The sequence below is a fragment of the Embiotoca jacksoni genome, unplaced genomic scaffold (genome assembly GCF_022577435.1).
Source record: "Embiotoca jacksoni isolate LCO1_2020_lvr unplaced genomic scaffold, fEmbJac1.0.p SCAF_14, whole genome shotgun sequence".
NCBI lineage: Eukaryota > Metazoa > Chordata > Actinopteri > Embiotocidae > Embiotoca > Embiotoca jacksoni.
In genome coordinates, this window is record NW_027185274.1 from 2,194,824 (window position 1) to 2,213,823 (window position 19,000).

Consider the following 19,000-nt stretch of genomic DNA (forward strand, 5'->3'; position numbering starts at 1 on the left):
CTGACCTCGTTTGTCCTTCATCAGTTTGCTGAGTGGCTGAGTAACATGCCCTCGGGCGTGGAAGTGCGAGGAAGAAGTGCTTATTTACCGCATCTTTCTTCCCCTTTTCTTTACGTCTCTGACTTCACACCTTCTTACATCTCTTTCTAAATGCATGAAATCACCTGATAGTTGTTTTTATTATCTATGAATATGATCACCTTTCTGCCAAAAGTTGTAGAAACCTCCGGAAAACAGCACTTAAAATAACAAAGCACTTATCTTTAAACAAGAATAATTTGATTTGTGTTTACATGACACATGGTGACGCATCATCACATCACATCATCAGCAAACAATGTGAGAAACATTTGTGTCTTTACTTACAAAAGACAGTGTCATAGAAAAAATAGTATCCACATCACTCTAGCTAACACGGTCTTACAATACGATATTAAATTAAAACCTAATGTCAGCCCTCCATATCGGGAATATTGATGCATTTACAATTACACAATTCTCGCTGAATATATTTCCCAACTAGTTTCTTTACAAAGCCATTTGATGTGCGATATTTTATGGCTGAAATCAGGCTTTTCTTCCCTTTCACAAAGTCATTAACATAAGCAAGCAAAACTGTTTTTTAGGTCATGGAAATGGCAGCGTGTAAAAACCCTTGAAGTTATGAGATTTTACATCAAGGCCGACACGAGAACCACTCCTTTAGCTCTCGGCTCCCGCTGGTTTTCTTTTTCTCCCTTTGTGCGTTTTCTTTTACTTTTGTCTCTCCCTCGTTTGATTTGTCTCCATCTCATCGCGCCGCTGAAGTACATCCATTTGTCTAATGAGTCTGCAGAAACAGAAAGAGGGGTTGATCTCTTAAGCTGGATTGAGAGTTTTGAGAACAGTTTCTTATCTTTCTGTCTGTCTGTCTGTCTGTCTTTGTGTGTGTGTGTGTGTGTGTGTGTGTGTGTGTGTGTATATATGTTTGTTTGTGTGTGTGTGTGTGTGTGTGTGTGTGTGTGTGTGTGTGTGTGTGTGTGTGTGTGTGTGTGTGTGTGTCTGTGTGTGTGTGTGTGTGTGTGTATATATGTTTGTTTGTGTGTGTGTGTGTGTGTGTGTGTGTGTGTGTGTGTGTGCGTGTGTGTGCGTGTGCATGTGCGTGTACACACACAGATCTCCACCGAGGAGTCGTCCTTCAGTCCGACTCGTCCGGTACCTCAGAAGCCCCTCAAACCTGCTCTGAAAAGACCCTCGGTGGTGGAACGACCCACCGAGCTCCCCACCAGTAAGAAAACACACCGCCCTGCGCAAACAAACACACACACACACACACACACACACACACACACACACACACACACATAGAACAGCTTCCACACAGCAGACTGATGAGGCAATCAAACAGAGAAGGAGCAGGAGGTTTAATAGATCTGTGAGTAGTTTGGGTAATGGCCTCTCTGTCTTCACAATAACACTAACACGAACACTCTCACATAACATCTCTCACTCTATTCCTTAGATGATAAAAAAGCTATTTTAGACTTCACTGACTGCAACAATCTTAATTGAAATACACCCGAAAAAAAATCTCTGACTGTTAATCTAGTTCTGTACTCTGCCTCAACACACTACGACGTATTTCTATCTCAAATTCAAATGAGCTTTTGTTATATCCAGAATTTTATAATATAAAAATACTATACCAATGAAAATAGTAATAATAAATACCAGAATGCCTAATTAAGTATGTTACAAGGTTTATAATGTATTTTTTTTAAAGTCTTTTTTTTGTAACTTTGAGCTTATCTATTGATTCTGTCTTTGATATCCGTGTTACCCTTCGTGTGTTTTAATATTTTTATATAATTTTAATATTATTTACACGGTTGTTTTCTTATTTTAACTTCTTGCACGGCACCTTGCAACTTCGGTTTTGAAAGCTGCGTTATAAATAAATGTATTATTATTTAATTTTAGAAAATTTAAAACAAGATGAAAACTTTCCAGGTTTTTCTGTAATCTGCAGTATTGTCATTATTATAAATAGGAAGTGATTACATATGACTCTTTCTCGACTTGCAATTTTTCCTATTTTCTGCAATTTTACTGCAAAAAAAAAAAGAATCACTTAAAGCGTTGAAAATGGACCCCCGGGGGCGCTGACTAGTTGTTTTTGAATGCGTCTGCTTGGACAGACGTTTCCATACCTGGAGAGATGCTGCTTGCACAGCTGAAAACACGAGCAAGGCTTTGTACGTCACTGCACAGTAATTCATGATAGGAAAAGCTAATTGTAAAAAATATGTGTGATTAGATGAGATCAAGTTTGAACAGTGTAATGGTGACAGTCAGAGGAAAAGAGAGCCATTAAAAGACAGTAAGAGGAGTCAGATGTTGAAGCTCAGGACAGTTTCATGTGCTTTATGTTCTCTGTTTGGTTTCGGCTCTGAGAGTTTGTCTGATTCTCCGTGTGTGAGTTTCCTCTTCGTGATGACCACGGTTCCTTTGTCTTCGCTCTCTGTTGGCCCAGAGAAAACAGATGCTTTTCTCTGGTTTGTTAAGTCCACCGGTCTTCAGACACGCTGTGTGTTTTTGTCTCTCACATGTTGAAATAATGTGACTCTCTGTGTTGTCTGTTCAGTTCTCAATAGGACTAAGATTTCTTTGTGTTTATCAGAGTCATCCAGCAGTTTGAAGCAGGTTTTTTCTTTGGCTGATTGCTCCAGATCGTGTGACGCAAAACCGAGGATCTTCTCATAACCTGAAGGGGATTTAGATTCAATATTTGTTTTGTTTCCAATGTACTTTACAAAAGTCAATATTTTAGGCCTTAGAAAGGAAAAATCTGGACAACCATACATCATTTCTTTATGTTGATAGGATGTCGAGTTGTCTTGGTGGGTTGCTTAACTTCAAAAAAGTAACTAAGGGATGTAATTAGCTGCTTTTACAGCAGGTGTATGAGGTTGTTTTTTTGGACGAGGACAGTCTCCCCCCACGGCCGTGGTTTTTGGTGAAAATCATGATCTCGGATTAGATTTCCGATCCAGAAGCTGGTTTCTGTCCGACTGCAGCACAAATTTTATTGAAGTTCAGGAAAATCTGAAATAAAATGTAAATTACAACCACTTTTCTTCACTGGTTGCAGGTGAATGAGGACTTTGATTCTTCGAAATAAACAATGAGTTGCACTAACTCTCCACTCAGGTGCCATTAAACCACCGCAACAGAGGAAAGGCTCAACGAGAAAGAGCACCAATCAAAACTTAACGAGAAAAAGAACGTAAAAACACAATGGAAATATAACATTTGTGCTTGTTATGTTAGTGCCATCCTTACACATTGAATGTTTTCATCTGCAGCTACTTTTCATGTCTCCAGTCAAGTTGAAGCTTTCACGCCTCATTTATGTTATTATTAGTTTGCTGGATCTCTTTCCGGCTTTTATAAACTTTTCCACTTCAAATCTTTTCTGCAACATGTTGACAGTTTTTTCATTTCTACTGAAGGTTTTTATGTACAAATGGAAACTTCGATGGGATAACTGATAACTCCACAAGTGTCAAACACACATCCTGAATCTTTCTCTGTGTCTCTCTCGCAGGCCCATATGATAATTCGGGCATCGCATTGAAGAACCTGTTTTGCGCCAGTCCGGACACAGAAGGCCTGGAGGTGAGAGAGCCATGTCCTCGAAGGCACTCAGCAACACCCCCGTCACACACGCGCACACACACGCACACACACACACACACACACACACGCACGCACACGCGCACACACACACACACACACACACACACACACACACACACACACACACAGAGTGCCTCACATCCTGTCGTTCGCACATTCTGTACACCCACACAGTCCTATGCTATCTCTCACATACAGTCCTTCACGCTCCACAGTACAGTACCTCCCACACAAACAGACAGACACACACGCACGCACGCACACACACACACACACACACACACACACACACACACACACACACACACACACACACATACTATCTCAGGCAGCCTCAATAGAAAACCTTTTACTTTGTCTCAGCCTTGCATCCTGCAAAGCTTTAAAAAATTTAAAAAAAAAAAAACTCTTCACTCCCGCATTCCCCCGCGAATGGTTTATTTTATAGAAATATATTTTCAATTTATTTCTCTCGAGCATTGCAATCACGTCCAAGTGGCTTTTTTGGGGGGCATTTAGTTTTTTTCCAAACTGCCGTTGAGGTTGTTGTTAATACTGTATGCTTGTCTCTGGTCATCCTGAAAGAAAAACAACAACGTGGAGAGCCCCACGTCTCCTGAGCTCAGGAGGCCGTCCAAACGAGTCCGGATATCCGTCGTGGTAAGAGCCACCGATCTGGGCTGCCCGAATGCCCGGAATCCGCCCGGCAAAAAGTCCATCAGCCAATCAAACGATTGTCACCCCGCCATTCCATTCCAGGGCTAATCCCAAATGCCGATGGCCTGTGATCCGGGCCAGGCTCAGCCAAAGCCCGTCCTCGCCATTGTGCCAAAAAGTGTTGAACACCATCTTTCTTGTACGACTACTGACCTTTTCACCGCCTCTAGCTGCTCATGCTAGCTCAGGCTAGGATCCATTCAACTTCACCAGTTTCCATTGGTCTGTTGGTCAGTAAATGTTACGCAGAACACTTGACCACTGAAACGCCACCACTGCTGAGAGCTAACACCAATAATACAACGTGTGCTTTTCATAAGTGGTTCAAAAGACAGTCCCGCCAGGGAACTGCAGTCTTTCAATTGCAATAATTTACACTTACTGATTTTTTGGACAAAAAAATGTTCTCATCAAAAGCTCTGCTGAAAATATTATGGCACAAATTAGTCTTTACGATGAAAACAAGTTGTAGCGATAATAATTGCTCCTTTACAGCCTCTCGTCCCACCATCAAAACAAACTGGCACGCCATCTACAACCTGGAAGTGACGGGGTTTGTGGGAAATGAGGTCTTATCATAGGAATGAGGAATGTGTTAAATTAGTCATAAGAGAACGCACTTTGTTTTTGTGCATTTAGTATGTGTTCAATTAATATTATTTTTAAAGAGCTTAATACCCTTATTTTTATAGCAGATGTTGTTTTCTATATTTCAGTCACAGATTGTTTGTAAAGCCACGTCACTCGTGATATTTTGTAACAAATGTTTCTCTAAGTTAAAAACAACAGAAAAAAATTATTATAGCTGAAATATTTCTGTAATGTGCAGCATGAAGTGATTACATATGACACTTGATCAGATAGTTGTTAAAAGAAAATATTTTAAAAAAATAAAAAATTCTTAGCTTGCAAATTTTGCCAAGTCTCACAATTTCACCTAAAAAAAAAACTCTTAAAACTCTGCACATTTGAGAAAAGTGGGTGCAAAATCAAGCATTTTTGATGCCAAAAATCACAAAAACACTCCACTGAATCCTGCAGAGAATGACAAGAAACCTTTGGGACTCTACCATCAATGCACACATTTTTGAAGGAACCATATCAAGTTTATTGTCAACTTCTGAACCCAATGAAATAACCAAGATTTTAATGTTTCTAAAATGTTGTTGCTGCCATGAGTCTAATTTAATTGTGTTGTCAGTAAAATATTAGTTTACCAAAAGATCCTGTTCATTATGTGAAGCCGTATCACATGAAGTAAAGGAAAACAAAATTAATTAAATTCTAAACAGAATTGAACAATGTAAAAAAAAAAAAATTAAGAAAGGATAAACAGAAAAAGATCTATCGATAAATATAGCTGTATAAATGTAATTGTTTTATTTTATTATAAGCCCATGACTATATATATGACATATAAATACTTTATGTATTTATTAATATGATGAATTATTTCATAATATTGGGCCACCATAAACATTTCTTTAATTTCATTCCATCAAAATTGATCCCAACCTTTTTATTTTGTTTTTTGTTATACAGAAGTCTAGTTATCTGATGCTTTTGAAAATACTTCAAAAAAATATAATTTGACCGTTCTTAAATGGCAAAGAGCTTTACAATCAGTTTTCTGTAAGAAAGCCACTCTCAGGTGGCGACCTCATGATCATACTGCAGTCGGGACGTGGCAGAGTTGTGCTCAAGTGTTCTGCAAAGACGACGCCGTTAAATCAAGCATGCTGTGCTGTCCATCATCAGCAGTGTCACCGGAGGCGTCCAATCAGTGACCGCCTCCCAGAGCGGGCTCTTTCCTGTTCCTGGAGTGACCTCAAAAGTCCCATGTCATTCTTTGTCAGTGGTGTGAAAACTGTGGTTCTCAGTGTATTTAATGTTGAGGGGAGGGAGGAGGCGTGTTGGGGGCGAACTCCTGTGTGCATGCAACATTAAATATCAGGATGGGAGCGTCATATCTCTTTATTATTAGGATCCGGCAGGTATTTGAAAGACAGCGTTCCAGCAGCAGCAGCTCCGATCAAATGATGATGCATGAGAAGTTCCCGGGAAAGTATCGGAAAACATCAGCACAAACTGCGATGTGGCCTGCTGTCCAATTACAGCAGCAGCGATGCATGTCAATCAATGAAGCAAGAGTCTGATTATAAATTGAGAGAAATGATTCCACGAGACGAGATCAGTCGGCCTTGCATGACAAATGATCCGACATCATCGGACAACCTCAATTCCTGAAAATCAAACACTGTTAAGCATCACGTAATCAAGTCTCCTGACAGACTACATTCACATCTGTCCATTTAGTAGCACCAATGATTTATTCATAATCAGATTGTTTTTCACTCATCACGTATGATGTCATTTCATCCACTAGGAGCCACCACCCAGCCTCAAGGGTTTCTCTGGGGTGAGCATGTCGTCCGTCAAGTTGCAATCCAGTTTTACAGATATAAACACACACACTGTTACTTTTTATTCTTTTTTGAAGTCACACCTGTTCATCGCCACACATTCGTACTGATTTGATCATCCAGACATCCACTGAGTCTAGAATGACCTAAAGATGTGTTCAGTGTCTTATTAACGTGAATCGTTTTTGCAGTGTATTTATTCATCCTAAACAACCAACTGCATACTGTAAAAATGACATCAAGTCATCTTGTATAATAAATATATAATAGGGTGCGCTAATTTAAAGTCAATTTAATTTTAAATTTATTTTCAGACCATTTCAGATCAAATTATCACAATTTGTTCTGACTTGAAGTTTTGTGACTTGAATTGATGAGTTGAATGAATCCATTGATAAAAGTTCACTCAACTCATGACAAAATATTGAATGATGGAAATTCTCGATTTGTAGTAATAAGAAGTCAAAGGAGACGTTCTCGGGTAGCGAAACAGCCATGTTTACTGACACGGTGCTTCAAAACGGCAGCTCACAAACCAATGCCGTCGCCGTCTTGCAAGTTCGGAGCAGTTTGTCGCGAGAAGTGATCATATTTGGACGAGCTGGGGAGGAGCGAGAGGCTGGATCGGATTTGAGGCCTAGTTTCTAATTAATGATGGGATTATTTTTAGATGAACCACCAGAAAACTAACAAGATTCGGTTTCCAATTTTACAGTGCATCTATGTCAACCATATTTATTGTGAACACACATTAATAGACTGCATTAATTAGCCATCTGTTTTACACAGATGTTTGGCTGACAGTAAAAATATATATATATATATATATTTGTTTTTAAGGGGACTTTAGGACTCTTTCGGGACTCTTTTCCACAATAAAGACCAAAACTTGAGATAATCAAAATAATTATCTGAAAAAGCTGCAGCACAGTGTAATGAGTGACTCGCAGTGATTCAGGCGCAGAGTTTCAAGGAGCTCCTCATTTGTCCTCGACATCACTTGATTATATTTATGTAACAAAATCACACTATTCTTCTTTCAGACTCTCGGCCATTATTGTGTTAGTGTGACTATTACTGATGCAGACCTGAGGCACTGAAAGGGCTCCATTAGTTTCACGTCAGTGATAATTATTGAAGTCTGTACACATTTTCTATCATTCAAAAGCACAGAGCGGTGTCGTATCATTTTCACCCGTCGCTTCAGGGTGCGTGTGGATACTGGCGGTACACAGCTGATCAATCACTCCGTGAACAGTTCGGTCGATAAGTCAGGAAAAACACTGACAGCTCTTTTGTTCTTCATTCCTGCACTGCTCTCCTCACAATCATCGGCTCTCAAAGGGCTTTTAACTCCGGCTCCATGTCCAGTGTGAAGTTCTAATATCCGGCTCCATTCTCAAATTTATTCTCTCGGCTACGAAAAGGGCACAAAAAAAACACAGCCACAATTACACCGAACAAGTTAGACATGCCTTGAGGAAGTTAGCGAAAAGTGCAAAATTAGTAACAGAGGAGGCGCTCTGGGAATGTTTTTTTGTTTTTTCCACTGCCTGGCATAAAACCCGGAGGCGCGTATTTCGCTCCATGACGCCACGATGCTCTCGCTGAGCTGCGTGGCGGCAAAAGACCACGGAGGCTGCAAGACACATGAGGAGCTTCAGTTTGAGGTGAATAATGAAATGCATTTCCTAAACTGTCGTAATGAAAGAGATTAATCAAAAACAAAATGTAGCAGTTTCACACATTTGCAGCAGAAGCTCTGCTCATTACATGGTCTGACTGTGTTGGAGGAAACAGCTGTGCAAGAGCGAAGCGCTGCGGCTCTGTTAAATATCACGCTGATTGTCCCGATGGGGTGCTGCAGTAAAGATCACCATTTTAAACACTTTCAAAAGGCATCACTGCAACACCCCTGTTTTCATTTAAGTGGAATTTTGAATATTATGGATTCACCACAGCGTGTTTTAGTTCAGTGGGAGAACTTCGCGTCCTGCAGGGATTCATGGCACCCTCAGTGACTGGAGCCCTTTTCAAACAGAACCAGTATTACATGGGGACCTCGTGATTTTTAACAATGGCAGATGTTATTTGAGTTCTTACTCCTGTGAAAACCATTTAATAATGTGCTCAGTAAACATTTCACCACAAATCACCAAACACGTTTCAACCAACATGCTTTTCTAACACAATCCTTCTGAATTGGAATCACATGGTCATTCAATGAAGAAAAAAAAAATGTCATGCCTAAATCAAATTATGTTTAATTCAGAGGTATTTTATTTTGTTGAGCTGGACTGAGTGCTCAGAGAAGGCTGCCCAGCTGAGGTCATAGACCACATAAAAGGGGCGGAGCTTCTGGGTCTGACAAGTGAGATCAATGCTGTAGCTTAAACAATAATACAATACGAGCAATGGCCTCTAGAGGTTGGCTTGTAATAGACTGTCGCTCCATAGACTTCCAAACACAGACTATGTTTTTTTTCCACGTCATCATGGTGTCATTCGCTAAAGTCACTCCATTAGTTTAACATATTTATAACATATTTATCCTTTTTACATGAGTCTGTGATACTTAGTTTATCTTGTGATATTTGAACCGAAGCCAGTTTTAAGCGTCTGTTAGAAAACTGCATCAGACTTTATCACATACACACACGCACACACACGCACACACTCATTCCTTCATGAAGCACAAATCCCTGATTTACACTCCAACTCTAATGTGAAACTGTTTGGCCGTCTGGCATACAAAACGTGTCTTGGCACCAGTTCTGGTATCACTCTAACCTCAGGGGACAAATTTGAGGAAGTTAAGTTTTCCAATTTTATGTCAGATTTTATGGACCATCAGTACTTTTTTAAATTGCTCAGCGAAAAAATGTCCCCTCGGGGATTAATAAAGTAAAAATAAAATAAATAAAAATAAAATAAAATATTAATAGGTGGACACCAGTCGAGCCTCCGATGGTCCTCGTCTGCCACTGCAGCTTCTAATTCAATAGAGTCCAGTGATTTGTGAAGTGTACCCATGAATAGCATATTGTTTGGTCAGTGCTGAGACAGATGGTACGTTATTAGCGCAGTGAATTTTGGGATGTGTTAAGTAGGCCTAGAAGCATATTAGTCATTATTGCCCTGTGGTGAGCTAATGAACCCCTGTAGCACGCAAACAAACGTGTGCGTTTACAGTGAATTGAGCCTGTGGGCTGCTTTCCCTGCCATCAGGAGCTATTATTAACATTTAGCAGCGTAGAAGTGCTCTCAATCCGTCGAGCCTCTGTGGGCCCGAGCAGGAACACGGACAAACAAATTTAGCCCTTTTTTCTTCTCGTCTCCTACGACGTCTAAGTTCCACCTCAGAAGAGATGGCGTTATTCCTTCTGCCCCTCACCTCCCGCCGTTCTTCTTTCAATCTCTTGTTTCTGGCTCTGGTTTCATCTTCGCGGCCACGTTTCACACTCTCCGCTATCTTTACGACTTTCCCAAAACCCTCCTATCCCCCCTCCTTTTTGTATCTCTGTAGTCTGCCCCCCCGCCCTCCTCCACTTTTCCTCCCCCTCCTCCTCCCTCCTTCTATCTGGGCTGTGAAATATTGATGCAGGGTAAATGACATCAGTAGTCTGTTTCAGAGAAATGATGCCGCCCAGCCTTTCAGTCTCTCCTCACTGTTTTTCTCATTATTCCCCCCCCCCACTCCTGCATCTCGGTGATGCTTTATTTATGATGGCTCGTGGGCTCGGGTTTTTTTTCCACCTTACTTCTCTCTCTTCATTTTCTTGAGTTTTTTTCTTGAGTTTTTTTCAGATAGTTGGTGAATAGGAAGGCTTCTCTCTATCCTGATATACGTTTCAATACGCGGCTGCAGGAAAGAAAAGTTCATTTGAAGTCTGTTGTGCGTGATGAGTCTCTTTTTACAGTAGCTTTCCTGCGTGGATTGAATTGTGTGTCGCTGGTTTGACTGTCCGAACTCTTCTGCATCAGTATCAGTAGGGAAAGAGAGAGAAGAAGGCCGAGCTGTAAAAAGAAGTAAAGGAACAGGTTGAACCTTTTTTGGCCTTGTTCAGACTGCCAGCTCACCTCTTTTTTTTTTTTTTTTTTGTCATATCCAAATTGTATCGGGATTGATGTGTTAAAGTCTGGACAATAAAAACAAAAATTTATTTAAATGCAATGCGATTCCAATCAGATTTCTGCGGATGCGTCTCGGGCCGGATGCTCTGCGGGCTCAGATCAGATTTCTCACATCACTCAGCGCGACACAATGATGATGTCATTTTCAGAGCGTTAGATTGATCAGAATATCTAGAGCCATGAGAGTGGAGATTTCAGTGATATAGAGGAAAATGTTATCAACAGTGGAAAGATGCCAGAATAATGTCTGCTGATACTTTACTTCGCAGCATAGCTATGTGTTTGTTGTTACCACAGCAACCCATGCAGATAGGTTGGTGATGTCTGGACACACCAAATCCAAACCCCTCACTTGTGAATAAAACAGACAGTCTGTCCTGAAGATCTGATGTGAGAAACAAATCGGATTTGCCTGCAGTCCGAACAAAGCCTCAGTTGTTGTTTGATAGATGGACAAACAGCTAATCGCCCACCTTCAACAGCAATCGAAGAAAATAATCGATGACTTGTGTGACAGAACTGCACATCATAAAACCTGTTCCAGCTGTGGTGGCTGCGTTTTTAAATGTAAAGATGAATGTAAAAAAAAAAGCACCAATAGTTTCATAGGAATCGTTTGATCTCAACAATTTTTGACCAAGCTGAAAAAAAAAGTTGGATTTCACAACTGGTTTCACAAATTTATTCAACATTATTATGACAAAACAAGTCCAGAATTTCCCAATTGTGAGTGATGCAGGGAGATAATGAGCAAAGTCACTGTAACATCTGGAACCTCCAACTGTTGAGGCCAATTACATGCATGTCCGCATGTTTGGCATCCAGTTGCACACAACGTTTTGTTAGTAATGCAATTTTAAAAGAAGTTGCACTTTTTTGTTTCTATGCTTCAAAACTCAGCAGATGTATATCTTATTTATGTCAGAATAAAAATGGAAATTGATGGTTTGGGTTCCAGAAGCTGGTTGTCCCATGTGTTTATAACTGCAAACTTTGCCTCGTTATAAGTATTTACTGAATGGAGATTTACACCTCATGGAATTATAAAGGTTTGCATGACACAGACTAGTTCTTATGTAGTTAGTTAAAAAATATTTATACCATGTAATCGCCAGGTGTAAATTTTGTAACTAACAAAACTATCACTTGCTAATATAAAATGTTTTTAGGGTGAAGTGTAAAAAAGATAATATGGAATATGATTGACACATCTGAAATGACACCTGGTTAAAATTCTGTGAAATAACTGTAAATTAGGACATTTTCAAATTACATTTAACAAAAATAACAATATATCTCATTAAAAGTTGAACGCCTTTAACGTTGGTTTAATTGACCAAATAATGTTGGTTAGGTTGGCTTGATTTTCACTCATTCTAAACTATAAATATAAACATCGAGACACGTTTCTTCATATATGCATTCATCAGCAATTTTACTTGTTAAGTTATAACTGTTTTTCTAAAAGTTGGTCTCACTTCTGTGATGATCTCTGCCAGACTGAAAGAGACAAAGATCACAGCATATAGGACACGTCCTGTTCTGGACTTTTGAAATGGGGCAGTAATTATTTAAGTCATCAGGGTCAAGTCAAGTGCTTTCAGAACAGGTTCAGTGGAAGCAAGTTCTGAGTTGTATTACAAAGACACCGAGTCCATTAAAACTGTCCTTCAGGTATCTGATAGGAGGAATATTCAGGGGACAGGAGGAAGTTTTCATTTCCTGAATAATTTCAGACAACACGGAGGAGAGTGTGAACTTATCTGGAGAAGATGAATGTGACACACTGACTGTAATTTGTTTTGAGGGTGAACTGATTTGATGCTCGATATCTGATCCTTTCAGTGTGGAGAATTTGGTGCAGGTTTCAGAGCATCAGAAGAAGAACTTTGTGGATTCGGTCTCTGTCTAACTACCGTACGACGATGATCAATCTTTAAGATTTACTCCTTATCTCTTTCACAACTTTCCCCAAAGCCCTTTCGACTGCATCACAAAACAGCATCGTTATTGCTGACACAAATGTAGTTTGAACAAAGTCCTTAATGATTTTACTTCACAGTTTTGTTAAAGTCTCTGCAATCTAATCAGATGCACGCGAAACGTGTAATGGAAATGGAAAGCAATAAGCAAAGACGGCATCAGCAGCAAGAAAATCAACAGTTAATTGAACTTGCACGAGTGAAAAGTAATCATCGTCTCAATGTTTCCCGATGGCACTGTTAGTGGGTGGTGCAGCCAGCCGTTGGAGAAACAGCAGACCACAACACTGAGAATAAGCACTAGAGATAAACTTGACAGACGGCGAAACAGCTTTTCAGAGGGTTAGTCTGGTATTTCCAGACACAAAGTTACTGCATGATTATATTGGTCCATTGGGGGTGTAGACATCGGGTTCATTTTGAGCCTTTAACCAATCAGCATTGACCAGTTTATGCCATATGTTGTGCCCCAAAACTGTACCTCTGCCGTTGTTGGAAATACTTCAACGTCAACCATAGACGGTATATAAAAAGTGGACGTAGCTTCCGGCTCTGAAAAATGAGGCCGATGCTGAAGTGCCTTACACTGCGACACCACCGGGTGCCACGAGAGGTCGGCTCCAAAAAGCCTCTGACTCCGTAGACTCCCATTCAATTAGTCTCATAAAATTCAAAGTCAATGTAATTTCTCCATAAGTTATCTCGGTTTCGCTAGCCAAAGTCGCTGCGAACTCGAGGCTTCATTTTGGCCGTTCACAAACCAACGGGTGACATCACTGCTGGTCGCCGCGTGACGTCAACGCACTTAGCCACCCCTACTGGTCGCTGATTGGTCTGCTGGGAAATCCTTAATGCGAACAGGGTTTCCAGACTGTAATCACAGCGAAGACTGAAGCTTTGAGCACTAGTTGGGCGTTGCCAGGCGACAGCATCGTCCTAATGATGAACATAGACCAAAGAAGACGCACAGCATTACACGCAGAAGGTTTTAATGTGAAAGCCCGAAGATGGAGTGAGTTGGCCCACAGTTCAAGTTAATAAACTCAGGAGTTGTAGAAAAAGACTAAACATTACAATGAGCTGAGTTTATCTGGCTTCAGGAACTTATTAATTAAAGCGTTGGCTCATTTGCTGCTACTGGTATTGAGCCATGTAGATGATTCCTCGCAGGTTTTCAGTTATCCATCTCTCCGATTTCTGCCACCACGCCAATACACTAGAGGAGAACAGTCTTGAGTTTGTACTCTGCGAATAGTTTTCACTGGATCTAGTTTTTAGCCCTGCTAGCAGCAGGATGGCAATAACGGTACGCTGGTTGTTGGTTGCACCACTTTGATCTGGACAGAACTCTTATACTTATACCTGTCACTCTTGGCCCAACACTGTTTTTTTATTTGTAATATTATTGTAAATCTACTAGCTTGCCCGATTTCCACATGTTGGGTGATAGATTAAGTAAAGATGAATCGGTGTCAGAGGAGGGAGGGAAAGGAAGAGCGATAAACCTTTCTAATGTTTGTGTGGTCACAGAAACAGCACAGCAAGCAAAACAGCTTCATCGGCCCATTGTCAGCACTCTCACATGCCTCTACACACACACACACACACACACACACACACACACACACACACTTGCCCCATGAAATCTAATCTGACTCTGCTCCCACAGTTGCTCTGGTTTTACTCAGTCACATGTTCACTCCACGACTTCACACACACCCTCATGCACAACTTGTGTATCCAGAAGCAGAGATTTGCTCTCTTAATAGAGCATCTAATCTTTCTAAAAGTTCCTACTTTGCATGCACAGTTCCACCTCACTGTTTCTCCAAAAAAAAAAAGAAACCCACACACCTCCTCATCTTCCTTTATTTTACATGCTGCCAGTGCATCTGGGATACATTCAGAGTGCCCTTGTGCTGTGTGACAAGCAGAATGATCAGTGGGACAGCAGAGATAAAGTGCTGTCGCTGTGCTTGTGTGTGTGTGTGTGTGTGTGTGTGTGTGTGTGTGTGTGTGTACGTGTGTACGTGTGTGCGCGTGTGTGTATGTGTGTGTGTACGTGTGTGCGTGTGTGTGTGTGTCAAAAACTCCAGGCACGTCTGGCCTCTGCTTGCATAATGCTACAGTAGGGCACCTCTTTCTACCCCACGGCAACAGTTGCTAGGGTTACCGACAGGTCGGCCACCGCAGCGATGAGGATAAATGAGCTCAGGGCTCCCATCAGCCCCTGGGTTTCACTCGCCCTGCCTGTCTCTCTCACTCTCTCTCTCACACGCATGTTTTCTCCTGTGAAAGTAAATATCTGTACTCAAGCACATGACTAAACACTTTGAAATTGCATTTCACAGGCCATCACGCATACACACACACACACACACACACACACACACGGGCGTGCGTACACGCCCTGCGGTAACACTCTCACCCACTCGGTTGTACATTTCCATCACCCAGACCTCCGTTGTATTCTCGCCGCTCCTCTGCAGAGCACAGGGGTTGCTGGTTTGACTCCCGCCTGCCGAACAGCTTCTGAAGCGTCGGCCTGTCAGTTATGAGCCGTGAGCTGCGAGCGCGCCGCGGCTCCATCATCATAATGATCATCTGCTCTGACATCTCATACATCACATCCCCCGCACTCATTAAATGTACTGTAGTCGCTCCTTTAGTCACTCATCCCATTTCTGTCCATCTGTCTGGAGACAGCGGCGCACTATAACACTTAAGGTGTGATGCATGGCCGATTCTGTGTCGCTTTGCCTTCTGTGCACAGATGTGCTGAAGAGGGCACAGTTGAAAAGTACAAATAAATGTTTACCATTGCTTGTGTATTTGTGGCGTACACGTGAGGGTTTCTTGGAGTTGCTGTGTGTTTACACTGAATTGTCTGGGTTTTCTGTACTGACTGTTCTCCCGTCACATCTCATCCACAGGATGATGGAGACGTGGAGGATGACATGACCATCAGAGAGGTAAGACCGGCACACAGCAGATACACTGCTCTCTCACACACACACACACACACACACACACACACACACACACACACACACACACACACGGTACAAGCAATGAGAGCAAAGAACAAGTGGTCAGAGTATAGATTGGTCTAGAGACTCAGCACGGGCGTCCTGTTGGTGGGGAAAAGTGGGAGGAGGGGGGCATTTAAAAAAGCCTGGATTAGAAAGTGAAATGTGGTGAGATTTACGCACATATCTGAGGTTAATATGACTTGTTTAAAGGTGGTATGCAGCGTTCATTAGTGACTAAAAAAGTTTTCAAAAGATGGATGAGCAACATGGACGATGAGAGGAAGAGGGCCCACAGAGACTGCTTTTGAATAGGGCCAAGATTTTACTTGTTACCCAACCTGTAAAAACAGAGGTATCATGTCTTCTGTTGCTTAAGAGGTGTTTTGTTCAGCTTGAGGACATAGCTCTGATGATGTCGGTGATGTCATCATGGTTATCTCAGCTCGGGCTTGAAGAATCAGTAGCTCTGTTCCAAATCTCATACTTGTGTACTAACTTTCACTATTTTGAGTGCAGAGAAGTGCGTTTAGACTATCAGAAACATACAGTTCACGATAAGTACCAGGATGAAGCACTCAAAACGGTCCAAAAAAAGAAGTGTGAAACTCTGGACACTTTCCACCCTAATTGGTCGCCATCTTGGCTCCGTAGAGGAAGGGGGCGGGGCCACCGATGTAAAGAAATTTCAAATTAAGGCCTCTGAGGAAGCTGCAGCTGTTCCTTTTTTTTCACTACTCCTGCTGGACAGAAGAATTAGTGTGTTTATCGAGTGTGTTAAACAGAGGGCACGAAAACACATTGATTTCTGGGTAAAATAATACAAAGATATTTTGTCTGGTGATTAGTTCACATGCTGCAGTTATTTCTGGTCAGTGCAGAACAGCAGTGTGTGATCTGAAACAACACAACTCTGTTTAAATTCCTGCACAACACAAGTAAGAATCCTGACATATAAGAGCACTATTTGTTAGTGTACAAAGGGAAGTATGTCATCTGGAACACAGCATTAGTGTTTTTCACATTTTCTATATGAAAAATGTGAGCTTATACGTGCAGTGTAAAGAAAGCCTCATGATTTATTTTCCACAAAGTTTTCATTTCTAAACAGGCTCAGTAGTTTCCTCCAAAAAGACCTAGAAAGGAGTCATTTGGATGTTTTGTTGGGGACTATTTTCACTGGCGGATTAATCCTGGGTCGGTGCTCCAGTGAGGGGTAGTTGGTGATCTACAGTAGCTGGAGACAGAATAAACTCCAGTATGTTTGTTTTAATGAAGGGAAATTACAATGAACACGTTTAGGATTGAAAGAATTAGTTCAGCTATCAAGTAGATTCAGTCAAGTCGGTCATCAGAAACCTACATTTGTCTAACTGGAACCTCAGCTTGTGCGTGATGACACCGCAGTCTGACACACTCGGATTTTCAGATTTCTCAATATCCCGAGACAGACCGATTACCCCGGAGTCTTATATTTTTGGATATGACATCATTCATAATTCATCCATCAACAGCACCTCTCATTTCCTCTCTGTCAGCCGCACATTCCTCATAGTTTCCCTCTCCATCTCCTTTTCTCTCTCTCTCTCTCTCTGTCGTTCACCTCCCTTACGTCGGCCTCGTCGTCACGTCTGTCTGTGTCTCTACCGTCGCCGTTCACCCGTTTCACCGTCCGTCGTTGTCGGTCTCGTGATTTATAGAGTCGTTCAGTGCGATGGCTGCTCCATTGATTGTCTATCACGGGGATGTGATTTGTCAGGTGGTGGTATGGGTTTGTTTGATGTCTTTGTCTTCTGATTAGCAACGGACACAAACACATCACCTGTTAGCAGCATCTATGTATCCCCCTTTTAGAGTCACACAGTCAAATAAATAACTGTTTTCAAAGATTAAAGTCAACCTTGTGTCGCCGAACTCTCACTGGATATGATGCCTTTTTCGGTTACTTCACTGGGTGTTAAAAAGTGCTGCAGTCATTTGACTTTTCTTCCTTCTTTTGTTGGCAAATCATCAACGACCCTCAAAATGTGTGTGACTTGCAGATTGCAGAGTGGGAGGAGAAGCAGCTTGATGAGCAGGTCAACTTCAACAACTGCAAGATCGACCCCGCCCCGTTCCAGCTGGTGGAGCGCACGTCGCTGCACAAGGTAAATACAGCTGCCGTTCAACCCTCTGTGAGCACTAACGTGAAGCCTCCTTGTGTTTAAAGTTACACAACACCAGCCGAAGCTGTGGGACATTGATGAAGTGATTTAGGCAATGCGAGCTTGTATGTATGGTTCCCGTCAAGAACGGGGCAATTCGAGGAGCCTTACATAAGACGTAAAACAAGGCATTAAGATTGTACACGCTGATGCATAAAAAATGAATGCTTGTTACTTCGGGGTCAGTGAGCAGACTTGTCCCAGAGTTTGGAGGTTTACTGCTCAGTGAGGAGGGGCGATACTGTTTCCGATATCAGCTTTTTAGAGAGACTTATGTTGTCAAGCTTTTTACAAACACGGAGATGTTTCACATTCCTGATCTGCACCTATTCAGTTTTTGTATGGAACAATAGTAAATTGGTAATAATCACATGTACATCTTTCGAATAGTTTAGATCCAGAATGTGATCTGGAAACGAGAGGCCCCAGGATGGAGCCTTGTTGAACTCCAAGTCATTTTTCTTCGCTCAGATGTGTAACGACAGATCCACAGCAGAATTTAATAGGCCTACGTTATTTTTTTTTATACACTGGTCACACAGCTTACTGATGCACTAAATAACCTGCAATGGACTTTCAGAGGAAGAAGAAATCTACCACTTCCTTGTGGAATAAACAAGTCAAACAACCCCTTTTCATGAATTTGGATATTTGGAAAGTTTTAAAGAATTGAAAGACCAAGAAACTCATAACTAACAACTAAAGCATTTCTTTTCCCAATGACAAAGCATTATGTCGACCAGATTTGTATGTGTTTAAGCATCAATGAGGCCAACTTCATTCCCCCATTAGACAAAAGCATTGGGAAAGTGAACTGCTGCAGGTTCCAATAC

The 19,000-nt window shown here is 41.4% G+C and overlaps 1 protein-coding gene across 5 annotated transcripts in view; it reads left to right on the forward strand.

The window, feature by feature from the left end:
* The window catches only part of LOC138197005 (chloride channel protein 2-like), a 156,665-nt gene that overhangs the window by 129,943 nt on the left and 7,722 nt on the right, over positions 1–19,000 (forward strand). For 3 of the 5 annotated variants that reach the window (XM_069147441.1, XM_069147442.1, XM_069147444.1), the window contains 5 exons: positions 1,156–1,267; positions 3,587–3,657; positions 4,264–4,338; positions 15,868–15,906; positions 18,006–18,110. In XM_069147441.1, the coding sequence (XP_069003542.1) occupies positions 1,156–1,267; positions 3,587–3,657; positions 4,264–4,338; positions 15,868–15,906; positions 18,006–18,110 (402 nt within the window). The remainder of the gene's footprint in view (positions 1–1,155; positions 1,268–3,586; positions 3,658–4,263; positions 4,339–15,867; positions 15,907–18,005; positions 18,111–19,000) is intronic. The other 2 variants (XM_069147443.1, XM_069147445.1) reach the window with 1 other exon arrangement.